At 41.8% G+C, this 26,650-nt stretch overlaps 1 protein-coding gene across 2 annotated transcripts; it reads left to right on the forward strand.

Moving 5' to 3' along the window:
* The first annotated feature begins 1,587 nt into the window (after positions 1 to 1,587).
* On the forward strand, positions 1,588 to 11,278 carry AICDA (activation induced cytidine deaminase). 2 transcript variants are annotated; one of them, XM_023192413.2, is made up of 5 exons: positions 1,588 to 1,713; positions 7,411 to 7,558; positions 8,938 to 9,208; positions 9,507 to 9,622; positions 10,077 to 11,278. In XM_023192413.2, the coding sequence occupies exons 1-5, from the start codon at positions 1,706 to 1,708 to the stop codon at positions 10,128 to 10,130; spliced, it is 597 nt and encodes a 198-aa protein (XP_023048181.1). In that variant the 5' UTR covers positions 1,588 to 1,705; the 3' UTR covers positions 10,131 to 11,278. The 2 variants fall into 2 exon arrangements, with proteins under 2 accessions (XP_023048181.1, XP_023048182.1); XM_023192414.2 differs by having other exon boundaries at positions 9,537 to 9,622.
* The last annotated feature ends 15,372 nt before the right edge of the window (positions 11,279 to 26,650 follow it).

Consider the following 26,650-nt stretch of genomic DNA (forward strand, 5'->3'; position numbering starts at 1 on the left):
TGGAAGCAGAGATAACAGGATTTGCTAATGGAGTGCGCATGGAATTTAAAAGAAAGAGGGGAGTTGAGAGACACTCTGCCCAGGTTTTGCCAAGCCATTGGAAGAATACTGCTGTTTATTGAGATGGGAAAGATGGCAAGAAGTGCAGGTAAGGCAGAGAAGAGGGGTTCTGTTTTAGACAGGCTGGAGGTGCTCAGCCATCCAAATGGAGATTCTGACAGGAAAGTTGGACAACCTTGTCTTGAGTTGAAGGAAGCAGTCTGATAGACTTGGCTGTGTCACTACCCAAATCTCATCTTGAGTTGTAGTTCCCACAATTCCCACTTGTCATGGGAGGGACCCAGCGGGAGGCAGACGAATCACGGGGATGGGTCTTTTCCATGCTGTTCTCGTGCTAGTGAATACGGCTCACAAGATCTGATGGTTTTATAAAGGGAGTTCCCCTGCATGAGCTCTCTCTTGCCTGCCACCATGTAAGAGGTCTCTTGCTCTTCTGCCATGATTGTGAGGCCTCCCCAGCCATGTGGAACTGTGAGTCAATTAAACCTCTTTCCTTTATACATTACCCAGTCTCAGGCATGTCTTTATCAGCAGTGTGGGAACAGACAAATACATGGTCCAAGCTAGCGCTATTGATTTGAAAATCATCAAGGTATAGATGGTATCAAAGCCTTGAGTCAGGAAGCAAGCAGAGACCCTGCATTGCCTACCATTGCATCCCTAGCACTTGGCAGAGTTTCCATCACACAGTAGCCATTAAGTATCCACTCAGTGAATAAATAGAATGCATATGGGCTACAGTAGGAGAGAGAAATAAAATCTTTAATAGACCAAGTTCTATGAGAGCACAAAATTAAAGTCTTTTATTTGAAGATCTTAGCCTGTTTGCCAAATTCAATGTAGTCAATTAGACACTGATTCTGTCTGGTGAAATAAGCATTTGTGTATTTTGGGGGACTGCTGCTGCTTCCGACTCCAAATTAAGGATTTTTTTTTTTTCTAAAAAGGATGGCTCATGCAAAAATCATTCTTTGGTGTAAATATCTAGTCTTCAAGCAATTCTTGTAATGCAATCAGAAAGAAAAAAATTCATGGCTTGGGAGGGAAAATTTTTGTGTTCTAAATTCTATATAACAGGTCATTTGCTTAACTGCAAAGTAGGAACTGTTAGTGGCTGTCTCTACTGAATTCAGAGATATTGTGGGATTATGGGGGAATAGAGGCTTTTTAAGTGCTCTTTAACACAACACCACAAGAAGCTATTTAAATGCTCTTTAAGGTATTTACATAAATATCACTATTATCATTGTGCTTTTATTTTGTGTTATCATGATTACAGTTTAAGTAACTACTGCTACTGCCTCCTGATCTTTGCTAGCTACGGAGCATGGACTGGACTTTCAGAGCAGCAGCCCTAAAGGAACCTAAACATTAAGCAGAGCTGCCCTCAATCGTTTAACCTGTGTGACTCTGCCTGTGACAGCCCCACCCACCCATCTTCACTAGATCCAAATCAGGAGCAAGGCCGTTGGGGTACCTGGTAGGGGTGATGCTGTCAGGGGAGGAGCCCAAAAGGGCAAGCTCAAATTTGAATGTGAAGGGCCAATGCACTGTCAGACTGAGGCAGAGAACCATCATTAATTGAAGCAAGATTTTTCTGGCCTGAGACTTTCAGGGAGCCAGGAAACACACTCTGGACACCGCTATGGACAGGTAAAGAGGCAGTCTCCTTGTGGGTGATTGCACTGGCCTTCCTCTCAGAGCAAATCTGAGTAATGAGACTGGTAGCTATCCCTTTCTCTCATATAACTGTCTGACTGATAAGATCAGCGTGATCAATATGCATATATGTTTTTTTGATCTGTCTCCTTTTCTTCTATTCAGATCTTATATGCTGTCAGCCCAATTCTTTCTGTTTCAGACTTCTCTCGATTTCTCTCTTTTTCACGTGGCAGAAGAAGTAGTGTGTACAATGTACTGATTCGTCCTGAGATTTGTACTATGGTTGAAACTAATTTATGGTAATAATATTAACATAGCAAATCTTTAGAGACTCAAATCATGAAAAGGTAATAGCAGTACTATACTAAAAATGATAGTGTTAATTTTCGTAATAATTTTGTACGTATTCAACAATAAAGCAACTTGAAGACACACTTTCCTAGGGAGATGTTACTGAAATAATTTAGCTATAGTAAGACAATTTGTAATTTTAGAAATGCCAAACATTCTAATTAATTGCTTGAAAGTCACTTTGATTATGTCCATTACAAGGAGAAAAATTCATTCAAGCAAGTTATTTAATGTTAAAGGACTAATTGTTAGGCAGTTAATGGCACTTTTACCAATAACTAATCTTTCCATTTGCTCAGACATAGCTTAACTTACCTCTCAGGTGTGAATTTGGTTAAGGTCCTCACAATGTTTTTATTTGCAGTTTTTGATCAGTTAATATTATAGAACTTACTCTATTCCTACATTTATGATTACTATGAATGTATGAGAATAATGCCTAATCCTTATACTTTACCTCAATTTAATTCCTTTATAAAGAACCTTGCATTACAGAATAAAGATTTTTTAAAAATATATTTTTTTGTAGAGACAGGGTCTTAGACCAGCCCAGGCTGGTCTCTAAGTCCTGGCCTCAAGCAATCCTCCTGCCTGGGCCTCCTAAAGTGCTGGAATTACAGACATGAGCCATCACATTCAATATACAGAATAAAGATTTTTAATGGAGGACGTAATATCCTTCAGAAAATTTTCTTGAGGGCAAACAATATCAAATGTCTCCTCAGTTTACACTGAGATTTTGAAAACAAGTCTGAGGTATAGGTCCTTGTGAAGGGTCCATTGGAAATACTTGTTCAAAGTAAAATGCAAAGCAAAGGTAAAATCAGCAGTTGATATTCAGAGAAAGACGGAAAAGGAGAAAAGATGAAATTCAACAGGACGAAAGAGTGATTAATATCATCATTAAAGAGGAGAGTATCTCTGGTGCTCATTAGTGATGGCAAAATGACTTGGTCAGGATTATTTTTAACCCGCTTGTTTCTGGTTTGCATGGCTGGGGATGCAGCTAGGGTTCTGCTTCAGGGAGCACAGCTGTCCAGAGCAGCTGTCAGCCTGCAGGCTTGAAACACTCCTTCGGCAAAGTCCTTCCTACCCAGGAGAGAAATGACCAGAACACGGAGCTGGAAACAGGCCCCTAACCAGAGAAGGGAAGTAATGGATCAACAAAGTAAACTAGCAGGTTAGGATCATGCAATTCATTTCGCTCTGACTGGTAACATGTGACAGAAACAGTGCAGGCCTATTGCATTTTCATGTCGAGTAGGACCCAAAAATCCACCCGAAGTCCATTATTTGTGCCACATCCTTCTTATCTATACTTCCAGGACACTTTTTCTTCCTTATGATAAGGCTCTCTCTCTAGCTCTCTCTACACACACACACCCCATCAACCAAGGTGCATGTAAAAAGATGTCGTTTCCTTTGCCTTTCTCATCTATACAGCTCAGGAGGGTAAGTTAAATATAAAAGGGATTTATTGGTAAGAGATGATGCTTAATTAACTCTGGGTCTCAAAGACAGAATTGCTTTTCTTTTTCTTCTGTACTTATTAAGCACCTATTATGTGTTGAGCTTATATATACAAAGGGTTATTATATGCTAATATAGTAATAGTTATGATGTGGTACTATGGTAATTACCGTAATAATTATTATCCTTTTAAAATAAAGCTAATGATTATTGTATCATTTTAGTATTCATTTTATGTTTCTTATGTTTTTTATTTTTTTAAATACAGTCTCACCCTGTTACCCAGGCTGGAGTGCAGTGGTGCAATCATAGCTTATCTGCAGTCTTGAACTCCTGGGCTCAAGCAATCCTCCTGCCTTGGCCTCCCAAAGTGTTGGGATATAGTCATGAGCCACTGCATCTGGCCTAGTATCCATTTAGATCAAAATATGCATTTTTAATTTTAAAATAATACAGCTAATTTTTACCTTATATAATGTGTATACTGGTAATAAACCCTAAGGTTTAAAGTGCTTTCCAATAAGCTTCATGTATGTGGGGGGAGACATTTAAATTGAAACAGATGGCCGGGTGTGGTGGCTCACCCCTGTAATCCCAGCACTTTGGGAGGTGGAGGTGGGTGGATCGCTTGAGCCCAGGCAGCCTGAGCAACATGGCAAAACCCTGTTTCTATAAAAAAATACAAAAATTAGCTGGACATGGTGGCATGTGCGTGTGGTCCCAGCTACTAGGGGGCCGAGGCAGGAGAATCTGGAGCCCAGGAGGTCAAGGCTGCACTGAGCAATGCTTGCGCCACTGCACTCCAGCCTGGGTGACAGGACTAGACCTTGCCTCAAAACAATAATAGGAGAAATGAAAAATAAATGGAAACAACTACAAAGAGCTGTTGTCCTAGGTGGTCTCCTTACTTAGGCTGATATTTTGGTATTTAACTTTTAACGTCAGGGTCTATCACCGGCACTACATTACTAAAATATCAATTCTCAATGTACATCCACACAAAGACTGGTGCATGAATGTTCATAGTACCTTTATTCACAAAACCCCGAAGTAGAGACTATCCAAATATCCACCACCAAGTGAACAAATAAACAACATGTGCTATATCCATGCAACAGAATACCACCCTGCAGTACAAAGGAAGAAGGTACTTTGGGATGCATCCCAAAGTCATGACGCTAAATGAAAGAAGTCAGACATGAAGGAGGAGATAATGTATGCTTTACGAAATTCTAGAAAATGAAAGTAACTTATAGTTACAGAAAGCAAATCAGGGCAGGCATAGTGGCTCACGCTTATAATCCCAGCACTTTGAGAGGCCAAGTGGGAGGACTGCTAGAGCTCAGGAGTTTAAGACCAGCCTGGGCAACACAGTGAAACTCCACTCTCCATAAAAAGAGGAAAAAAAGAAAGCAAATCAGTGGTTGCCCTGTGGGGAGGGGAAGGACTGCAAAGGGGGAGGAAGAAGCCCTGGTGGGGTGAGGGTCGTGATTCGGGTTCTGTATCCTGACTGTGGTAGCAGTTTGGGGTGTTTACACCCAAAAATATTCATAGAATTATGCATCTTAAATGGTTGAAGTTTACTGTATGTAAATTATACCTCAATGTAAGAAAAAACAATGAGTAAGAAAAGTTTCAATTCTCTTGCCAGCAAACGTTATTCAAATTCCTGAGCCCTTTACTTCGCAAATTCTCTGCACTTCTGCCCCCATACCATTAGGTGACAGCACTAGCTCCACAAATTGGATAAATGCATTTCTGGAAAAGACTACGGACAAAATCCAGACACCACTGTGCTTTCATATCAACCACGCTGTACAGCTTGTGTTGCTGTTTGCAGCTGCAATGGGGACTCTTGATTTCTTTAAAGAAACTTGGGTTACCAGAGTATTTCCACAAATGCTATTCAAGTTAGTGCTTATGATATGCAAGACACTGTGCTAGGAAACAGAAAACAAAGAGGAGGAGAAATCAGTCATTATGTGGGAACAGCATAGCAAGATATTTAGATTATTTTGCTTAGTTAAAAAAGCAGCAGAGTACAAAATCACACATGCAATCAGTATAATCCAAATTATGTAAATATGTGCCTGTAGAAAGAATAGAGGAATAAACACAAGAATCTTCACAGTCATTGTCATTAGACACTATGTCTAATTATCATTATTAGACACTGATATTCGAGATTTTAAAAATCTTTAATATTTTAAAATTTAGAGTTCTTCTATTTTTCCATAGTATTTAAGTTTGACAATGATCAAATATTACTCTTTTTTTTTTTTTTGAGGTGGAGTTTTGGTCTTGTTGCCCACGCTGGAGTGGAATGGCGTGACCGTAGCTAACTGCAACCTCTGCCTCCTGGGTTCAAGCAATTCTGTCGCCTCAGCCTCCTGGGTAGCTGGGATTACAGGCGCCCGCCACCACACTTGGCTAATGCTTGTATTTTTAGTAGAAATGGGGTTTCACCATGTTGGCGGGGCTAGTCTCGAACCCTGACTTCAGGTGATCCACCCTGCCTCGGCCTCCCAAAGTGCTGGGATTACAGGTGTAAGCCACCATGCCCAGCCAAGTATTGCTCTTATACATTAAAAAACAGGTGTGAGCCACTGCGCCCAGCCAGGTATTACTCTTGTATATTAAAAAATAGGCCGGTGGAGTGGCTCACGCCTGTAATCCCAGCACTTTGGGAGGCCAAGGGGAGCAGATCACCTGAAGTCAGGAGTTCGAGGCCAGTCTGGCCAAGATGGTGAAACACTGTCTCTACTAAAAATACAAACATTACCTGGGCACGGTGGTGGGTGCCTGTAATCCCAGCTACACAGGAGGCTGAGGTGGGAGGATCTGCTGAGCCTGGGAGATTCGCCTGAGCCTGGGAGGTCGAGGCTATAATAAGCCAAGATCATGCCAGTGTACTTCAGCCTGGGCGACAAAGTGAGACTCTATCTCAAAAAAAAAAAAAAAAAAAAAATTAAAAAAAGAAATTTAGATTGAGGTCCAACTGTAAAAAGTGGCCTAAACACCACATTAAAGAGTTTGGAGTTTATTCTGCGGGCAGAAGAGAACCATCAGGGGGTCTTCAGCATGGGAATGGCATGGTGCACCTGGGTTTTTGTGAGATCATGGTGGTGACAGTGTGAGAATGTTATTTTGGAGGGACAGGAGGCAGAGAGACCAGTTAAAAGGCCAGCACAACAGATAAGGAGGAAGAAAATGGGGGCTTGGACCGAAGCAGAGAACAGCAGACAGAGAAGGTACAAATTCAAGATATATTGGGGGGTTTGAATCAGCACATTTAGATGATTAATTAAATATGAGGACCGAGGAAGAAGAAATGAGTCAAGGATGGTTGCAGGCTGCTAACCTGCTTACCTGAGGTGGCAAAGTCAGGAGGAGAGGCAGTTTAGGACAGGTGGCAGTTGAGGAATATTGTTTTGATCATTTTGAGTTTGAGGTACAAGTTGGACACTTAGGTAAACACTGGAGGGGAAATCTGAAAATATAATTATGGGACTGAGGAAAAGTTTTTTATTTTTTGTTTTGTTTTCTTGTTGAAGAACAAATTTAATTGTAATTCCAAGTCATCAGCATCTAGGAGACAGTGGCAGGAGGTGACTGTCTTGTGGGTAAGGGTTTGGGATCCTTGATGAGTATCTCTCAATTGGCCTTAAATATAAGCAGGAAAAGGAGTTTACGATGGATTCCAGGCTCAATAGGGCTCAGTAGGGCTCAGGCATCCAGCAGAGGAAGCCAGAGTATCTTCTTTGGTTTAGCCCAAGTAACGACTTCTTTAAAAAGCTGAAGGAAAATGCAGAGTGATCAGATAATAAACTGTACTCTTGCATTTTCTCTCCCTCCTCTCACCCACAGCCTCTTGATGAACCGGAGGAAATTTCTTTACCACTTCAAAAATGTCCGCTGGGCTAAGGGTCGGCATGAGACCTACCTGTGCTATGTAGTGAAGAGGCGGGACAGTGCTACTTCCTTTTCACTGGACTTTGGTCATCTTCGCAATAAGGTATCAATTAAAGTCAGCTTTGCAAGCAGTTTAATGGTCAACTGTAAGTGCTTTTAGAGCCACCTGCTGATGCTATTACTTCCATCCTTTTTTGGCACTTGTGTCTCTATTACATTCCTCAAATCCTTTTTTTCTTTCTTTTTCCATGTCCATGCACCCATATTAGATGTGGCCCAAAATATGTGATTTAATTCCTCCCCAGTAATGCTGGGCACCCTAATGCCACACTTTGCTTCAATGCCAAGAACAACTGCTCCCAAACTTTTTACCCACTTTCCTCAGCATCTGAATTGCCTTTGAGATTAATTAAGCTAAAATCATTTTTATTTGGGAGACTATTATCAGCTTGTTCAAGCAGAAATTTTAAATGTGAAAAACAAATTGTGTCTTAAGCATTTTTGAAGATTAAGGAAGAAGAATTTGGGAAAAAATTAACAGTGGCTCAATTCTGTTTTCCAAATGATCTCTTTTCCCTCCTGTTCACATGGATCATAGACTAGTGAATACATTCAACATGGTGATCCCCAGAAAAGTCAAGAGAAGCCTCGGCTGATTGGTTAATTAAACTGATCTTTCAGCTACCCGAGAGAATTACATTTCCAAGAGACTTCTTCACCAAAATCCAGATGGGTTTACGTAAACTTCTGCCCGTGGGTATCTCCTTTCTCCTAACATGCTGTGACGTCTGGACTTGGCGGAATCTCAGGGAAGCATCCATGGGGTGGAAGGTCATCATTTGGCTCATTGGTTGATGGTTATAGTACCATGCAATTTTCTTTGCCTAGGTTTGTATTGGGTACATGCCAGTCTCCTTCCCATCTGGTGACATGACACATTCTATTTCAGACGGCTTTGATTTTACCAAGCACTTTCATTTACTTTTCGTGGCAGTGCCTAGTACTTCTCTTACAACACCCATCTGCCTGCTTTACCAAAATCTATTTCCGCTTTTCAGATCCTCTCGCCTGGTCCTCATAAACTGTCCTACCTCCACCTAGTGGTCCAGGTATATTAACACAATGTTACATCAACAGGCACTTTCGCCATTTTCCTTCTCAAAAGGTGCAAAAAGCAACTTCATAAACACAAATTAAATATTCGGTGAGGTAGTGTGACACTGCTTCCTCCAAACTCAGCGCACTTCATCTTCCTCGTTCCGCAAAAACTCATAGCCGTCCTTCACTCTGCAGGACTAGTGCAGCCAAGGGTTCAGCTCTACCTACTGGTGTGCTCTTCTGAGCAAGTTGCTTAGCCTCTCTGTAACACAAGGACAGTAGCTCCCAGCATCCCCAAAGATCATTGTAGGAGACAATGACTAAGGCTACCAAAGCCGCAATAAATGTCAGTGAATTTTAGCGGGGTCTTCTCTGTCTCCCCAGTCCGGCTGCCACGTGGAATTGCTCTTCCTCCGCTACATCTCGGACTGGGACCTAGACCCTGGCAGGTGCTACCGCGTCACCTGGTTCACCTCCTGGAGCCCCTGCTACGACTGTGCCCGACATGTGGCCGACTTTCTGCGAGGGAACCCCAACCTCAGTCTGAGGATCTTCACCGCGCGCCTCTACTTCTGCGAGGACCGCAAGGCTGAGCCTGAGGGGCTGAGGCGGTTGCACCGCGCCGGGGTGCAAATAGCCATCATGACCTTCAAAGGTACGAGAGGGCCTTCCGCGCAGGCGCAGTGCAGCAGCCCGCATTCAGGATTGCTATGCAGAACGAATGAGTCAGTGGGGAGCACGAGGGGAAGAAGTGGGCGGGGATTCCGGTTCACCTTTGGAGCCGAAATTAAAGCTTACAAGTAGAGAAAAGAGTAAATGGCTCAGAGCCAAGGCCCTGAGGAAATGAGAAAATGGGGCCAGGTTGCTTTCTTTTCCCTCGATTTGGAACCCGAACTATCTTCTACCACCATATCCCCGCCTTTTTTTTTTTCTTTCTTTCTTTCTTTTTAAAGATTATTTTTACTGCTGGAATACTTTTGTAGAAAATCGTGAAAGAACTTTCAAAGCCTGGGAAGGGTTGCATGAAAATTCAGTTCGTCTCTCCAGACAGCTTCGGCGCATCCTTTTGGTAAGGGGCTTCCTTGCTTTTTAAATTTCCTTTCTTTCTCTGTAGTCATTTTTGGAGCTTCGTATATTTCTTGTATTTTCTTATTGTTTAGTCACTCAGTTTTCATCTGATGAAAACTTTATTGCTTCTCCACATCAGCTTTTTCTTCTGCTCTTTCACCATTCAGAGCCCTCTGCTAAGGTTCCTTTTTCCTCCCTTTTCTTTCTTTTGTTGTTTCACATTTTTAAATTTCCGTCTCTCCCCAGGGTTGTGTTTCCTTCCTGGTCAGAATTCTTTTCTCCCTTTTTTTTAAAAAAACAAAACAAAACAAAAACCCCCAAAAACTCTTTTCCAATTTACTTTCTTCCAAAATGTTACAAAGCCATCCACTCAGTTTAGAAGCCTCTCTGGCCCCACCAACCTCCAACCCAGTTTTGAAGCCATTCACTCAATTTGCCTCTCTCTTTCCATACAGCCGCTGTATGAGGTTGATGACTTACGAGACGCATTTCGTACCTTGGGACTTTGATAGCACCTTCCAGGAATGTCACACACGATGAAATATCTCTGCTGAAGACAGTGGATACAAAACAATCCTTCAAGTCTTCTCTGTTTTTCTTCTTCAACTCTCATTTTCTTAGAGTTTAGAGAAAAAATATTTATATACGACTCTTTAAAAAGATCTATGTCTTGAAAATAGAGAAGGAACACAGACCTGACCAGGGACATGCTGCAATTGGTGCAGTTTTGAATGCAACATTGTTCCCTACTGGGAATAACAGAACTGCAGGACCTGGGAGCATCCTAAAGTGTCAACGCTTTTCTATGACTTTTAGGCGGGATGAGAGCAGAAGGTAGATCCTAGAAAGCATGGTGAGAGGATCAAAAGTTTTCATATCAACATCCTTTATTATTTGATTCATTTGAGTTAACGATGGTGTTAGTGATAGATTTTTCTATTCTTTTCCCTTGATGTTTACTTTCAAGTAACACAAACTCCTCCATCAGGCCATGATCTATAGAACCTCCTAATGAGAGTATCTGGGTGATTGTGTTCCCAAACCATCTCTCCAAAGCATTAATATCCAATCATGTGCTGTATGTTTTCATCAGCAGAAGCATGTTTTTATGTTTGTATAAAAGAAGATTGTTATGGGTGGGGATGAAGGTATAGACGATGCATGGTCACCTTCAAGCTATTTTAATAAAGGATCTTAAAATGAGCAGGAGAGCTGTGAACAAGACACCCTAATAATGGGTTGATGGCTGATGTAGCAAATCTTCTGGAAACACAAACTCTTTTAAGGAAGTCCCTAATTTAGAAACACCCACAAACTTCATGTATCATTATTAGCAAACAATTGGAAGGAAGTTCCTTGAATGTTGGGAAGAGGAAAATCTATTGGCTCTCCTGGGTCTCTTAATCTCAGAAATGCCAATCAGGTCAAGGTTTGCTACTTTTTTTATGTGTGTGATGCTTCTCCCAGAGGTATATTAACTATATAAGAGAGTTGTGACAAAACAGAACTATAAAGCTGTGAACGATAAAGCACACGCTTATAGTTCTAGCTGCTTGGGAGATTGAGGAGGGAAGATGACTTGAAGACAGGTGTTCAAGGCCAGCCTGGGCAACATAGCAAGACCTTGTCTCTTCAAAAAAGAAAAAAAAACAAAAAACAAAAAAAAAGAGAGAGAGAGGGCCGGGCATGGTGGCTCATGCCTGTAATCCCAGCACTTTGGGAGGCCGAGCCAGGCAGATCACCTGTGGTCAGGAATTTGAGACCAGCCTGGCCAACATGGCAAAACCCCGTCTCTACTAAAACTACAAAAATTAGCCAGGCATGGTAGCAGGTGCCTGTAATCCCAGCTACTTGGGAGGCTGAGGCAGGAGAATCGCTTGAACCCAGGAGGTGGAGGTCACAGTGAGCCGAGATCGTGCCATTGCACTCCAGCCTGGGTGTCAAGAGCAAGACTCTGTATTAAAAAAAAAGAAAGAAAGGGAAAAAAAGAGAGAGAGAGAGAAAGAGAATAATATTTGGGAGAGAAGGATGGGAAAGCATTGCAAGGAAATTGTGCTTTATCCAACAAAATGTAAGGAGCCAATAAGGGATCCCTATTTGTCTCTATTTGGTGTCTATTTGTCCCTAACAACTGTCTTTGATAGTGAGAAAAACATTCAGAATAACTATATTCCTGTGCAGTTATTACCTAGCAACCCTTGCAGTGAAGATGAACGGATCCATAGGAAAACTTGTATACACAGCTGTCTTATTTTAATCTTATTGTACATAAGTTTGTAAAAGGGTTAAATATTAAAAATTGTTACTTCATGTATTCATTTATATTTTATATTATTTTGTGTCTAATGATATTTTTATTAACATGATTTCCTTTTCTGATATATTGAAATGGATTCCCAAAGCTTCATAAATTTATAACTTTAGAAATGATTCTAATAACAATGTATGTAATTGTAACATTGAAGTAATGGTGCTATGAAGCCATTTCTCTTGATTTTTAGTAAACTTTTATGACAGCGAATTTGTTTCTGGCTCACTTTCAGTCAATTAAATAAATGATAAATAACTTTGGAAGTTTTGAAGATAAAATACCAAGTGTAATAATACAAAAGTGATTTATATTAAGTTAAAATAAAAAATCAGTATGATGGGATGAACTTCAGAGTCCAGAAGTTATCCCATACATCTGTAGTCAACTAATTTCTCACAAGGGTGTAAGCACCATTCATTAGAGAAAAAATGATCTTCTCAACAAATGGTGCTGAGCTAATTGGATATTACATGCAAAGGAATGAATTTGAGTCTCTACTACACACCATATATAAAAATTAACTAAAGACTCATCAAATACCTAAATATTAGAGCCTAAATTATAAACCCTTAGAGAGAAACATAGGTAAAATTTTGTATGACTTTAGATTAGGCAACAGTTCCTTAATTATGACACCAAAAGCACAAGTAACCAAAGACAAAAATAAATAAGTTGGACTTCATCAAAATTAAAAATCTTTGTGCATCAAAGGACACTTAGTAAGAAAGTGAAAAGACAACCCACAGAAGTAGTAGAAAACACTTGCAAATCATATATCTGATAAGGGCTGTGATATTATGATAGATGTTGGTTTTTGTCCATAGTTCCTGGCTTATAATCCCCCTCACCCTTGTTACAGTCATGTTATAAGGTTGGATGGTTTAGACCTCAGAAGCAAAACTCTCTCTCTGACCTTCTCCTGCCGTCCCGTCTCTGGCCCCTCATTCTTCCCTGAGGCCATCCATAAAAACTAGAATCTCTCTTCCACAAGGCAGTCAAAGAAACCAGCACCTCCTTTCCCCCAAACCAGTCATAAAACCTAAAAATACTACTCTAAATCTCCCTCTTTTCCATATAAACACCGGCTATAAAGAAATAATCTGACTGGGCATGATGGCTCATGCCTGTAATCCCAGCATTATGGGAGGCCGAGGCGGGCGGGTGGCCTGAGCCTTGGAGTTCAAGACCAGCCTGGGCAACACAGTGAGACCCCATCTCTACAAAACGTAGCCAGGCATGGTAGCAAACATCTGTAGTCCCAGCTACTCAGGAGGCTGTCTCAAAAACAAAAAACAAACAAACAAAAAAACTGACCTATCTTGTTGGATTGTAGATCATGAGACTCTCATTCCAGACAGGGTCCTGCCGATATCTTGGGTGAAGGAATGCTGCACAGAGAGGCCAAGAAGAATCTGGACAGACAGGCCTTGCTGGGTTTCCCCAGTCTATTAGCATTAGATCATACCTTTTTTTCTTTTTCTTTTTTGAGACAGAGTCTAGCTCTGTCACCCAGGCTGGCGTGCAGTGGCGCGATCTCAGCTCACTGCAACCTCTGCCTTCTGGGCTCAAGCAATTCTACTGCCTCAGCCTCCCAAGTAGTTGGGACTACAGGCGCCTGCCACCATGCCTGGCTAATTTTTGTATTTTTAGTAGCGATGGGGTTTCACCATGTTGGTCAAGCTGGTCTTGAACTCCTGACCTTGGATGATTTGCCTGCCTTGGCCTCCCAAAGTGCTGGGATTACAGACATGAGCCACTGTGGCCAGCCTTGATCATACCCTTTTTTCTAATCACAGTTTTACATGGTTGTCTGTGCTTCAGTTATGCCTATCCATTGAAGTCTCCGTAAAGCCCAAGAGGACAGGGTTTAGGGAGCTTTCAGAGAACTAAACACAAGAAGGTAAACAAAAACTCATCCATGTCTACAGTGCAGGTCTACAGAAAAATACAAAAACACAAACAAAAAAATCCAAACTCATCTGTGTCCTGGGAGAGTGGCGTACCACAACTCGGCGGGTACAGAAGCTTCTGTGCTCAGGACCCTTCTAGACCTTGCCCTATGTATCTCTTCATCTGGCTGTTTATTTGTGTCATTATCCTTTGTAATAAACCAGTAAACATAAGTATTTCCCTGAGTTCTCTGGGCAGTCCTAATGAATTAATCAAACCCAACGAAGGTCATGGGAATCCCAACTTGAAGTAACTGGTCAGAAGTTCCAGAGGTCTGGACTTGTGACTGGTGGGAGGGTGGGGATAATCTTGTGGGACTGAACCCTCAACTGTGGGATCTGAAACTGTCCAGGTAGATAGTGTCTGAATTGAACTGGAGGATACCCGGCTTGTGTCTGCTGCAGAACAGATTGCTTGCTTTGATTACAGAAGTCTTCTGTGTTGATTGTTGCTGTGGTATGAGAACAGAGGGAAAAACAGTTTGTATATTTTTTCTACTCAAGAGTCTAGTATCCAGAACATCTAAAGAACTCTTAGGTTGGACATGGTGGCTAACGTCTGTAATCCCAGCACTTTGGGAGGCTGAGGAGGGAGGATTGCTTCAGCCCAGGAGTTCAAGACTAGCCTGGGAAACACGGTGAGACCCAATCTCTACAAAAAATTTTAAAAAATTAGCTGGACAGGTGCTGTGAGCCTGTGGTCTCAGATACATGGAAGGCAGAGGCAGATGATCTCTTGAGCCCAGCAAGCCGAGGCTACAGTGAGCCACTTTCACACCACTGCACTCTATACTGGGTGACAGAGCAATATTCTGCCTCAAAAAAAAAAAAAAAAAAAAGAGAGAGAGAAGAAAACTCTTATAATTCAACAACGAAAGACAAACAACCTCATTAAAAATGGCCAAATTGCCACTTAAAAGACTTAAGTAGACATTTCTTCAAATATTACAAATAGTCAATAAGACATGAAAAGATACTCAATATCATTAGTCACTAGGGACATGCAAATTAAAACCACAAAGAAATACTGCATAGAGTGGTAAACATATTGGATTGAAGACTGAAGGAGCAGTAAAAAATTGGGGATGATGAACAACAATCAGATACTGTTCTTTTGTGAAAGTTCTGTGTGAGAGAGAATGATAGGATTTGTATTGTCTATTTTGTCCATTATCATCTTAGAAGATTGTCTGAAACATAATAGGCCCTTGATATATGTTGTTCTGATGGACTGATTGAGCATCTTAGACTGGGCTACCAGTCAAGCCCATCAACAAATTCTTAATTCTCTCAACATTGCTTGGGACCAGGCCACCCACGGTAAATACCTACTTGCTCCATGGAGGGCAGGACAGTTTTACCCAGTCCATAGTGGGTGAGGTGAGTTGGTACCTGGTATCAGAGCAGGCCAGGGAATTACACAGCCCATTTGTCAACAGTAAATTAGTCTGGTCTTACCAAGTTGACAGATGCTAAGATACTCATCAAAAGCTCGGGGTTACATAAGCCATCATTCCTAAACAATGTGAAGGTAGATTCAGGACATCAGGCAATTTGATAGATGAGGTTGTGGCCCGGAGTCCAAGATACACTAGGGACTACGAGTTTTACAAAGGTCTAAAAACTATTTGATACCTAAAACCCAACAAATGCCTCCAAAATACCCATCTCCCCAGTGTCAAATTCCTGCAAAATCAAAATGAATAAATGTTGGATTAAATGTCAACAAAACACAACATGCTAATTAGCCAATTGTAATTCAATTCATATATTAGTTTATTGTTTTTAATTTTTTTTTTTTTTTTTAGAGATGAGGTCTCACTATGTTGCCCAGGTTCGTCTCAAACTCCTGGCGTTAAGTGATCCTCCTGCCTCAGTCTCCCAAGGGGCTAGAATTACAGGTGTGAGCCACAGGGTCTGGCCATATATAAAAATTTATTTTGCAGGGTGAGCATGGTGTCTCATGCCTGTAATCCCTGCACTTTGGGAGGCCGAGGTGGCTGGAACACTTGACCTCAGGAGTTCAAGACCAGCCTGGCCAACATAGTGAAACCCTGTCTCCACTAAAAATAGAAAAAGTAGCTGGGAGTGGTGACGTAAGTCTGCAGTCCCAGCTGCTCAGGAGCCTGAAGCAGGAGAATTTCTTGAACAGAGGCGGAGGTTGCAGTGAGCTAAGAATGTGCCACCGCATTCCAGCCTGGGTGATATAGTGAGATTTCATCTCAAAAAAAATAAAAATAAAAATAAAAAAGTAAAAACAAAGAATACTGTTGCATATGAATATGGGCAATTGATATGATGCATAGGCGGGCCTTCTGTAGTGTGTGTGTGTGTGTGTATGTGTGCATATATGTGTATACACATATAAAATTTTATGTATATCAGCCAGGCGAGGTGGTTCATGCCTATAATCCCAGCACTGGGAGGCTGAGGTGGGAAGACCCCCTGAGGTCAGGAGTTCAAGACCAGCCTGGCCAACATGGTGAAACCCTGTTTCTACTAAAAACACAAAAATTAGCCAGGTGTGATGGCAGGCGCCTATAATCCCAGTTACTCAGGAGGTGGAGGCAGGAGAATTGCTTGAACCCAGGAGGTGGAGGTTGCAGTGAGCCAGGATCGTGCCACTGCACTTCAGCCTGGGCAACAGAGCGACACTCTGTCTCAAAAAAAAAATTATGATGTTTTAATGTGTTAAAAAATCTTTCTGGCTAAAAGGAGACTGTCTCTCCTAGGGCCAGCCAATTCTTAGAGATAGCAGTGTCAGCCAGGAGCACATCTTTAATATGTAGACTAATCAGTCGAGAACCAAACCTCCTCTATCTGGTTCATAAACCCCAAGAGGCACTATTTCTCTACGTTAATCATCCCAGCACTAGATACCAGGCAACTAGGAGCCAGGTGTCTAGTATACTCTAGAGGTACTCTAGACTATAGGCGTGGCTCCTAGTTGCCTGGTATCTAGTGCTGGGATATCTAGATACTAGATATCTAGACTACACTAGATACCAGGCAACCAGGAGCCCTGCCTATAGTTTACAGTATTCAAATTAGTCAATCCTAAACTTACCCCACTCTGTCTTATGTCTCCCCTTTCCCAAAACTGTGAGAAATGCTCTGTCCTAAACCTTCACTTGTCCCTGTCTTCAGTATCCTGACCACCCTGTTGTTTTCCATGTGGCCCTGCATGCCATGCCATGCCTCTGTGTCTCTAGGATCTAGTATAATAAACTTTTCTTTTTTTTTTTTTTGAGACAGAGTCTACTCTGTCGCCCAGGCTGGAGTGCAGTGGCCGGATCTCAGCTCACTGCAAGCTCCGCCTCCCGGGTTTACGCCATTCTCCTTCCTCAGCCTCCCAAGTAGCTGGGACTACGGGCGCCCGCCACCTCACCTGGCTAGTTTTTTTGTATTTTTTTAGTAGAGACGGAGTTTCACCGTGTTAGCCAGGATGGTCTCGATCTCCTGACCTTGTGATCCACCCATCTTGACCTCCCAAAGTGCTGGGATTACAGGCTTGAGCCACCGCGCCTGGCCAATAAACTTTTCTTAAACCTCTCCTCTGACTTCTCTTGGGAACTCACCAGACTAATCATCCCAGAAAACAATACAAAACATTCCCAAGAGAAGGACCATCAAAGGCCTACAGGTCTTAAAATGGTTTTACAATCACCTTGATCCATCACTAGTGAATTTGTCTTAAAGTCACCTCTTTCCCAAGGACATGAGCATGTCTAGTTGGTGCAAGATACCTTCACCCATCACCTAGGCTATACACTACACTTGGTATTCCCTTTAACCCCTGATTACAGTCTTGTTTTATCAAGTACATATAGCAGACTTTTTCTTTTCTTTCTTTCTTTCTTTCTTTTTTTTTTTTTTTTTTTTGAGACAGAATCTCGCTCTGTTGCCCAGGCTGGAGAGCAGTGGTGCTATCTTGGCTCACCGCAAGCTCCGCCTCTCGGGTTCAAGCATTCTCCTGCCTCAGCCTCCCAAGTAGCTGGGACTACAGGCACCTGCCACCACGCCTGGCTAATTTTTTATATTTCTAATAGAGGTGGGGTTTCACCGTGTTAGCCAGGATGGTCTCGATCTCCTGACCTCGTTATCACCCGTCTCGGCTTCCCAAAGTGCTGGGATTACAGGTGTGAGCCACCGTACCCGGCCTTTTTTTTTTTTTAAGCGACATGGTCTTGCTCCATTGCCCATTTCCCAGGCTGGAGTGCAGAGGTGTGATCATACCTCACTGCCACCTCGAATTCCTGGGCTTAAGCAATCCTACTGCCTCAGCCTCCTGAGTAGTTGGGACTCAAGGTGGGAGCCACTGTGCTTGGCTGATTTTTTTGTTGTTTTTTAGAGATGGGGATATCATTACGTTGCCCAGAATGGTCTTAAACTCCTGGTCTTGAGTAATCCTCCTGCCTCAGTCTCCTAAGTAGTAGGGACTACAGGTATGAACCACCATGCCCATCCCTATAGCAGATTCTTAATCATTCTAAGGTTTAACATTTTCTGGGGTTTTGGTGTTTGTTTGTTTTATTTGAGATAGGGTCTCCCTCTGTTACACAGGCTGGAGCGCAGTAGTACAATTATAGCTCACTGCAACCTTGATCTCCTAGGCTCAGGTGATTTCCCCAGCTCAGCCTCCTGAGTAAGTGGGACTAGAGATGTGTGCCACCACATCCATCTCATGTTTTGTATTTTTTGCACAGACCGGGTTTCACCATGTTGCCCAGACAGATCTCAGACTCCTGGGCTCAAGCAATCCTCCTGCCTCAGCCTCCCCAAGTGCTGGGATTACAGGCGCGAGCCACCACGCTTGGCCACATTTTCTGGTTTTATTATTTCCCTAGAGGACTGCTTGAACTTTATTTTAAGACTGGTGTAAAGGAAAACATTACTTAGCTAGTGAGTAAGCCCAGCTGACCGTCCAGAATCTATATTTCAGCATGGCTCTATTGCTATCTATTTTTTCATCATGTAGGAAGTAACTTCTGTTTCTTTATATAAAGGAAAAAAAACTGCCTTGAAGTGATATACTGTGTAAACATTCACTGAAGTTGGAAAAATGATTACTCTGTGGGATGAGGATATTAATAGGAAGCATATGATTCCATCAAAACGTAACTTGGGATATGACTAAGAAATTGTACAAACATTTACACACTTAGGGATTTGGATATTCAGTAAGGTATAATGTTTCTTATTTCTTTAAGACTCTAGATTATTTTACCCCTACTATTTACCTGATAAGTTAGGCTGGTCTTACATTGCTATAAAGAAATACCTGCCAAACATGGTGGCTCACACCTGTAATCCCAGCACTTCGGGAGGCCGAGGCAGGCAGATTGCTGGAGCCCAGGAGTTTAAGACCAGCCTGGGCAATGTAGTGAGACCATGTCTCAATAAAAAAACCAAAAAGTTAGCTGGGTGTGGTGGTACATACCTGTAGTTCCAGCTACTCGAGAGGCTAAGGTGGGAGGATCACCTGAGCCCAGGAGGTCGAGGTTGCAATGAGCCATGATGGCACCCCTGTACTCCAGCCTGGGTGACAGAGTGAGATCCTGTCTTAAAAAAAAAAAAGAAAAAGAAAGAAATGAAGAAAGAAAGAAGGAAAGAAGGAAAGAAAGAAAGGAAAGAAGGAAAGAAAGAAAGGAAAGAAAGAAAGAGAAAGAAAGAAAGAAAGAAAGAAAGGAAAAGAAAAGAAAGAAAGAGGAAGGAAGGAGGGAAAGAAGAAAGGAAGGAAGGAAAGAAAGAAAAGAAAAGAAGAAAAGAAATATCTGAGTCTGCATAATTAAAAAAAAGGTTTAATTGGCTTATGGTTCTGCAGACTGTACAGGAAGCATGACACAGGCATCTGCTTCTGGGGAGGCCTCAGGAAGTTTACAATCATGGTGAAAGGTGAAGGGGGAACAGGTGTCTCACACGGTGGGAGCAGGAGCAAGAGAAAGAGAGTGAGGTGCCACAGTTTTAAATGGCCAGATCTCATGAGAAGTCACTCCCTATTGTGAGGACAACACCAAGGGGATGGTGTTAAACCATCACGAGAAATCCACCCCCATGATCCAATCACCTCCCACCAGACCCCACCTCCAATAGTGGGGATTACAATTCAACATGAGATTTGGGTGGAGGGCTTATATCCAAACTATATCACCCAGTTGTATAATCTCTCCTATGGCTCTTTATTATTATTATTATTTGAGACGGAGTCTTGCTCTGTTGCCCAGGCTGAAGTGCAGTGGCATGATCTCTGCTCACTGAAACATCTGCCTCCTGGGCTCAGGTGATTCTCATGCCTCAGCCTTCCCAGTAGCTAGGATTACAGGTGTCCGCCACCATGCCTGGCTAATTTTTGTATTTTTAGTAGAGACGGGGTTTCACCATATTGGCTGGGCTGGTCTTGAACTCTTGACCTTAAGTGATCTGCCTGCCTCGGCCTCCCAAAGTGCTGGGATTACAGGCATGAGCCACTGCACCCAGCATAGCTCTTATTATTATTATTTTTTAGAGACAGGGTTTTGCTATGTTGCCCAGGCTGGTCTTGAACTCTTTGCCTCAAGCAATCCTTTCACCTTGGCCTCCCAAAATGCTGAGATTACAGGCATGAACCTCTGTGCCTGGACCCAAGCTTTCATTTTATATCTTCATTACAAAAATCACTGTTCAAATCCTCTACTTAATGGCCAATCAGAACCTGGAAGAAAATATATATAATTAATCTGTCAGAGAATATGATTGGTCCACCAATCTTGCCTTGAGAGATCCCGTAGAGTAATTCACTTATCTACCAAGAGTATGCCATGGGGTAGAAGCTCTGGCTTTATCCTAAGCAACCGGCTTATACTTCTGTCACATGCACAGCAAGAGTTGCAAACTATCCACTTTTTTTTTTTTTTGAGACAGAGTTTCACTCTTCTTGCCCAGGATAGAGTGCAGTGGTGCAGTCTTGGCTCACTGCAACCTCTGCCCTCCAGGTTCAAGCAATTCTCCTACCTCAGCCTCCAGAGTAGCTGTGATTACAGGCATTTGCCACCACCCCAGGCTATTTTTTGTATTTTTAGTAGAGAAGGAGTTTCATCATGTTGGTCAGGCTGGTCTCGAACTCCTGACCTCAGGTGATCTACCCACCTTGGCCTCCCAAAGTGCTGGGATTACAGGCGTGAGCCACCACGCCTGGTCATCCAACAAATTGTATAGGATACTCAGTGCACTTGATAAATTGTAGCATAAAGTGAAAGCATCAAGCACCAAGAGACAATCCAAGCCAAATATGTTGACTGGTTTGCTTCTTTTTTTTTTTTTTTTTGAGACAGTCTTACTCTGTTGTCCAGGCTGGAGAGCAGTGGTGCAATCTCGGCTCACTGCAACCTCCGTCTCCAGGGTTCAACCGATTCTCGTGCTTCAGCCTCAAAAGTAGCCGAGACTACAAGCGACTGCCACCAGGCCCGACTAATTTTTGTATTTTTAGTAGAGATGGGGTTTCATGATGTTGGCCAGGCTGTTCCCAAACTCCTGGCCTCAAGTGATTTGCCTGCCTTGGCCTCCCAAAGTGCTGGGATTACAGGCTTGAGCCACCACGCCCAACCGGTTTGCTTCTTACTATGTCTTTCCTACCTATTTCAGTCCAAATGAAGCTGTCCTCACAGAGTTAAGAGGAATTCTGGACAGAAATATAATGATAATTAATCATTAATCAGGCTGCTCTTTGGCCCCCTTCCTTGTAATCGATAGTCAGTAGCATTAGACACTGACCATTTGCATTCCCATTGTTCCTATAGATAGGGTCCCTGACATTAGAATCATAAGGCTTTCGTTCAAGAATTACTTAAGATGCTTTTCAGACCCCAATTCCAGCGAAACAGCTAAGTTAACCAGTTTGAAGACCACCCTGCTACACCCAGAGAAGCCAAATCAGCTTGAGAATGCAGTTTCTTCCTGCGTCCCATGACTTCACCCTGAACTCTGACCTATCAGTGATCTCCACACTGTGGCTCACTCTAAAACCTTTAAAATCCTTAGCCCCAAACTACCTGGGGAGACAGGTTTGAGGTTTCCTCCTGTTTCCTTGTCAGGCAGCCCTACGATTAAACCGCTTTCTTTGTTGCAACTTGGTATCTCGGTGCATTGACTTGCCATGAGCATTGGTGAAAGACCTATTATAGTTACATAAGTTACAAGACTGCCCCTTTTCTCTCTTTCCTTCTTTCTTTTTTCTTCTACAAAATGACCAATGCAAAAGTATTTATCAGTATCTTTTATCTGGTTAAAAGGTTAATAGCTATTGTTTCGTTAAAGGCTGTTAGGTAGAAAAAACTTAAATAAGCAGAGTAGAAGACTGTCCCTGTTCTTTCTTTTCTTTTTTCTTTCTTCTCTTTTTTTCTACAAAACGACCAATGCAAAAGTATTTATTAATGCATTTTACCTGGTTAAAAGGTTAGTAACTATTGTCTGGTTAAAGGCTGTTAGATAGAAAGAAACTTAAGCAGAAAGATAGATTGTATGATGATCAAAATTATTTTAAAAGTTTAATATTACAAAATAGCTATTTTATGCATATATGTCTAGATATAAGAATGGACAAATTAACAACCTATTATTTTCTCTCTCTTTTTTTTTTTTTTTTTTCCTGAGATGGAGTCTTGCTCTGTCATTGAGGCTGGAGTGCAGTGGCGTGATCTCAGCTCACTGCAACCTCTGCTTCTCAGGTTCAAGCGGTTCTCCTGCCTCAGCCTCCCGAGTAGCTGAGCTTACAGGTGCGTGCCCCTATGCCCGGCTAATTTTTGTATTTTTAGTAGAGGTGGAGTTTCACCATGTTGGCTAGGCTGGTCTCAAACTCCTGACCTCAGGTGATCTGCTCGCCTCGGTCTCCCAAAGTGCTGGGATTACAGGTGTGAGTCACTGCATCCGGCTCATTTTTTCTCTTTTTTAAAGCTACCTAAAGTGAAGGAAGTAATGAACTCCCTGGATTTCCTCTCCAACAATCCCTCTCCATTCAGATATGCCCTTCGTGGCTCTTCTAGTCCACAAACTGGCATCCAGCCCCAGTAAAGATGAAAAAAAGAGTAGATACTTGAAGTACTGGCCTTCCTCTGAGTTCTTGGCTGTTTCTAATACTTAATGCAGTGGGAAGGGCATGTGACCCAAAGACAGGTTCTGAGTACTTGCATTCTGTAGTTGAGTGTACAAGAGATGTTCCTACATTTCAGTCCATTTGGGTATTCGTGTCGGCTTTATTGCTAGTTCTGTAAACTGAAATAACTCATGCATCCACATCCTGGGCCATAAAGACAATCACCAAATATTACCAATGCCTACAAAATCTGGGGAAAGTAAGAATGTCTTTCATATTGATTTCATAAAAACAGTCAGAATCCTGGCAGGAACAGATGGCACACTTTACCTAGGAAACTTGAGAGGTGTTTAATAAAACAATGTTTGCAAAAGTGAAGCTTAAAGGAGCCAAAAAGAAAGAGTGAAGTGTCCTGGGGCTAGCAACAGCTCAGGAGCTGTCCCATCCCTTTGCTTGAGAAGCCTGAGGAAGGTGTAATGACCAGGATCAGGAGGTGTTGACTGTAGCGAGGGGGCCACCTTGGGAACTTGCCTGAAGTCACATGTCATCAGGGAGATAGGCACAAAGACTGGCTAGCTTGATGCATAGCAAGCTGTTGTAATCTTTGGACCATGAAATCTGCACAGCAAAAGTAACCACCTTTGAGTGCTAATAAAATCAAATCTGCCCCTAGGGTTTTAAAGTTGTCATGGTCCATGAAATTTGGTTTCTTTTTCCTTCTAATTTAAATCCTGCAGGGGCTTCATGTATCCTTTACCATAGATGAGATCTGGATATGAAATTAAGCCAAAAGAGATAGAGTACCTTGAAATCTGTGAATTACAGAAGTTTGCAAAGACATTAACAAATATCTATGAAGTTGAACTAGTCTTAGGGGAAAAAAAATCAATGATCAAATAATAAAATTAGAAGGAACCTGTGGTGATCATCTACTTGTATTACAAACCCCCACACTTATTTTTTCATAAGAAGGTTTCAGTGACTATTTCTAGTAAGATGTGTCATATTGATTCACACAAAGATGAGATTTCATAAATACGTACCACAAAATAAATATGGCAGTCACTTATACAGCAATGGAAACTTGAGCTTAAAATTCTATCTTCCATCCCAGGATGGCTCAGTTGTCCCATAGTTTTAATTTTATGCAAGCTACCATGAATCTTTCTTTGACACTGTGCCAGTGTTTTCATTCAGGCTTCCCTGAACATTGGCAACTATCAGCTATGAAACAGTGATTCCAGACGAACCAGTGCATGAAAGGTTGTAGTGTACTCTGAGAATTTAAGAACCTAAATTTGAGAAGCACTGCCTTGGCCAGTTTCAGAAGATGCCAGTTCTCAGCCAGTATGGGGTCTCAGTAAAGCTAAGTGATTATCCTTGACACTAGACACAGAAGTAGCACCCTTCTTATTATAGGCTGTAGGAAGTATAGACTTTCTACAGGCAGATCAAAGTCCAGCATCCAAGTCTGTACACAGATGTGCACATCTGTGAGTTCACTTGCCCTGAGTCCTGGGGACGAGGTAGGTATTCAGGAAATGACTCCAGTTCATCTGTCTCTGGCTCCTATTATATATATTTGTTTGCTCTGTAGTAATTAGGCAAAGAAGGAGGACTGTTAAAGCTCAGAGAGATTATTTTGTTCCAGAAAATTCGTTTTATAATTTAAAGTAAGAAACGTATCTTTCATGATGGAGGATCAGATGTTTAAAAATAGTAAATCAGAAAACAAGTCACCATTAGGGTGTCGATTCCAAGTATAGAAAGGATGCATTGCTTTACATTAACTGGCAGAATAGGAGTCCACAGCTTGTTTCCTCCAGGGGATATTTTGAATTGTAAAATCTGAAGAAAAAATAGATGTGATATGTAAAGAAAGTTGTAAGAAATGCTTCTTTCATCACAAAAGACTGCTTCCTCTTTGGTGAGACGGTACAGTGGTGTGACAAGAAACGTAAACTCTGGAGATAGAGTGGCTTAAAACTTAGTGGCTATGTTCCCTTGGTAAATCACTCAAACTTTCTGTGCCTTGGTTTTCTGATTTATAAAGTGAGGATAATAACAGTACTTGCTTGGTGGGAGCAGCTGTTTAAGATCATACGAGTTCACACATATCAACACTTAGTACCTGATACATGATAAGTACCCTATATGTGTTTTCTGTTTTTATTATTTCTACCATCTGAATCAGTACATATAATCAAGTGCATATAAAATTGATTATTCCTGTTCATTTAGAAGTCTACCTCCACTAATTATACTGAGAGTTCCTCGTAGGAATAAGCACTGATGGTATATTTGGAGGAATAAACAAGCTATAACTTTGCTGCTCAGGAAGAAAAAGGTAGTCAGGATTAGAGACATAGCTCTGGAATAATAAATAATAATAGCTATCATTTATTGAATACTTATAATATGCCAAACAGTTCTAAACGCTTCACATATATTATCTCATTTGATTTTCATAACGACCCTGCTGATGAGTTACTTTATTATGCTCGTTTTGTAGAGGAAAACTGGTGCACAGACAGGTGAAGTAACTGCCCAAGGTCACACAAGCAGGATGCCACAGTGCTAGAATTTGAGCGGCCCTGTGGCTCCGATCTGCAATCACAGTTGTCATTATATTATCATAATATTGATGTTTTATAGAGTGGGCTGAAATTCAGCCAGTACAACAGATGTGATCAGACTGGTTGTCTGTCTGGTTGATACCCTGTTCTGATTTAGTTGGTGCTTGGATGATATCACTTGTTAAATAGATTATGACTGTTACTCACAGTCATTACTCATAGGTTGAAGCTGTGACAATAAATGAAGTCTCCTGGGAAGTGTATTTATGAGTAAACTAATATTTAAGCACCAAGAAAGCAAAGATAATGTTTGTTTTTTCCCCTTCCATATTCTCAGTTCCTAGAAAAGACTGTTTTTACTCAATCTATTGAATGAATGAATGATTAACAGATGATAACCTTGTAAAACATCTCTATTTAGGGCTGGACAGAGTAAAAGAAACCTAGAGAAAAATAAGAAGACAAGATAGAGGACAATATATGTTATGCATGTCAAGGAGTTTTAAGAATAATGTCGGCCAGGCGCGGTGGTTCATGTCTGTAATCCCAGCACTTTGGGAGGTCAAGGTGGGCGAATCACCTGAGGTTAGGAATTCAAGACCAGCCTGGCCAACATAGTGAAACCCTGTCTCTACTAAAAATACAAAATTAGCAGGGCACAGTGGTGCATGCCTGTAATCCCAGCTACTTGGGACGCTGAGGCAAGAGAATCTTTTGAACCTGGGAGGAGGTTGCAGTGAGCTGAGATCACACCATTGCACTCCAACCTGGACGACAAGAGTGAAATTCCATCTCAAAAAATAGAATAAAATAAAATAAAATAAAGAAGAATAGTGTCGTCAAACACATGGATGCTACAAATAGGTAAAGGAAGATAACGATAGAACAGAACCCATAAGTGTCTTTAGCAAAGGATTTCCAAAGGAGTGAGGAGCAGAAGATAAGGACATAAACTATTATTACTGAGAAACTTGGCAGAGAAGAAAAGAACACATGTGCCGAGCACAGTGGCTCATCCCTGTAATCCCAGCACGTTGGGAGGCTGAGGCAGGCGGATTGCTTGAGCCCAGGAGTTCAAGACCATTCTGGATAACATGGGGGAGACCCTGTCCCTAAAAAATATATA

Source organism: Piliocolobus tephrosceles, chromosome 10 (assembly GCF_002776525.5).
Source record: "Piliocolobus tephrosceles isolate RC106 chromosome 10, ASM277652v3, whole genome shotgun sequence".
Taxonomy (NCBI): domain Eukaryota; kingdom Metazoa; phylum Chordata; class Mammalia; order Primates; family Cercopithecidae; genus Piliocolobus; species Piliocolobus tephrosceles.

Bases quoted from the DNA above. Each gene is read 5' to 3' on its own strand.
- AICDA (XM_023192413.2), top strand. The intron at 9,209-9,506 runs GTACGAGAGGGC...TTCTTTTTAAAG, and splicing joins AGCCATCATGACCTTCAAAG to ATTATTTTTACTGCTGGAAT. The intron at 9,623-10,076 runs GTAAGGGGCTTC...CTTTCCATACAG, and splicing joins AGCTTCGGCGCATCCTTTTG to CCGCTGTATGAGGTTGATGA.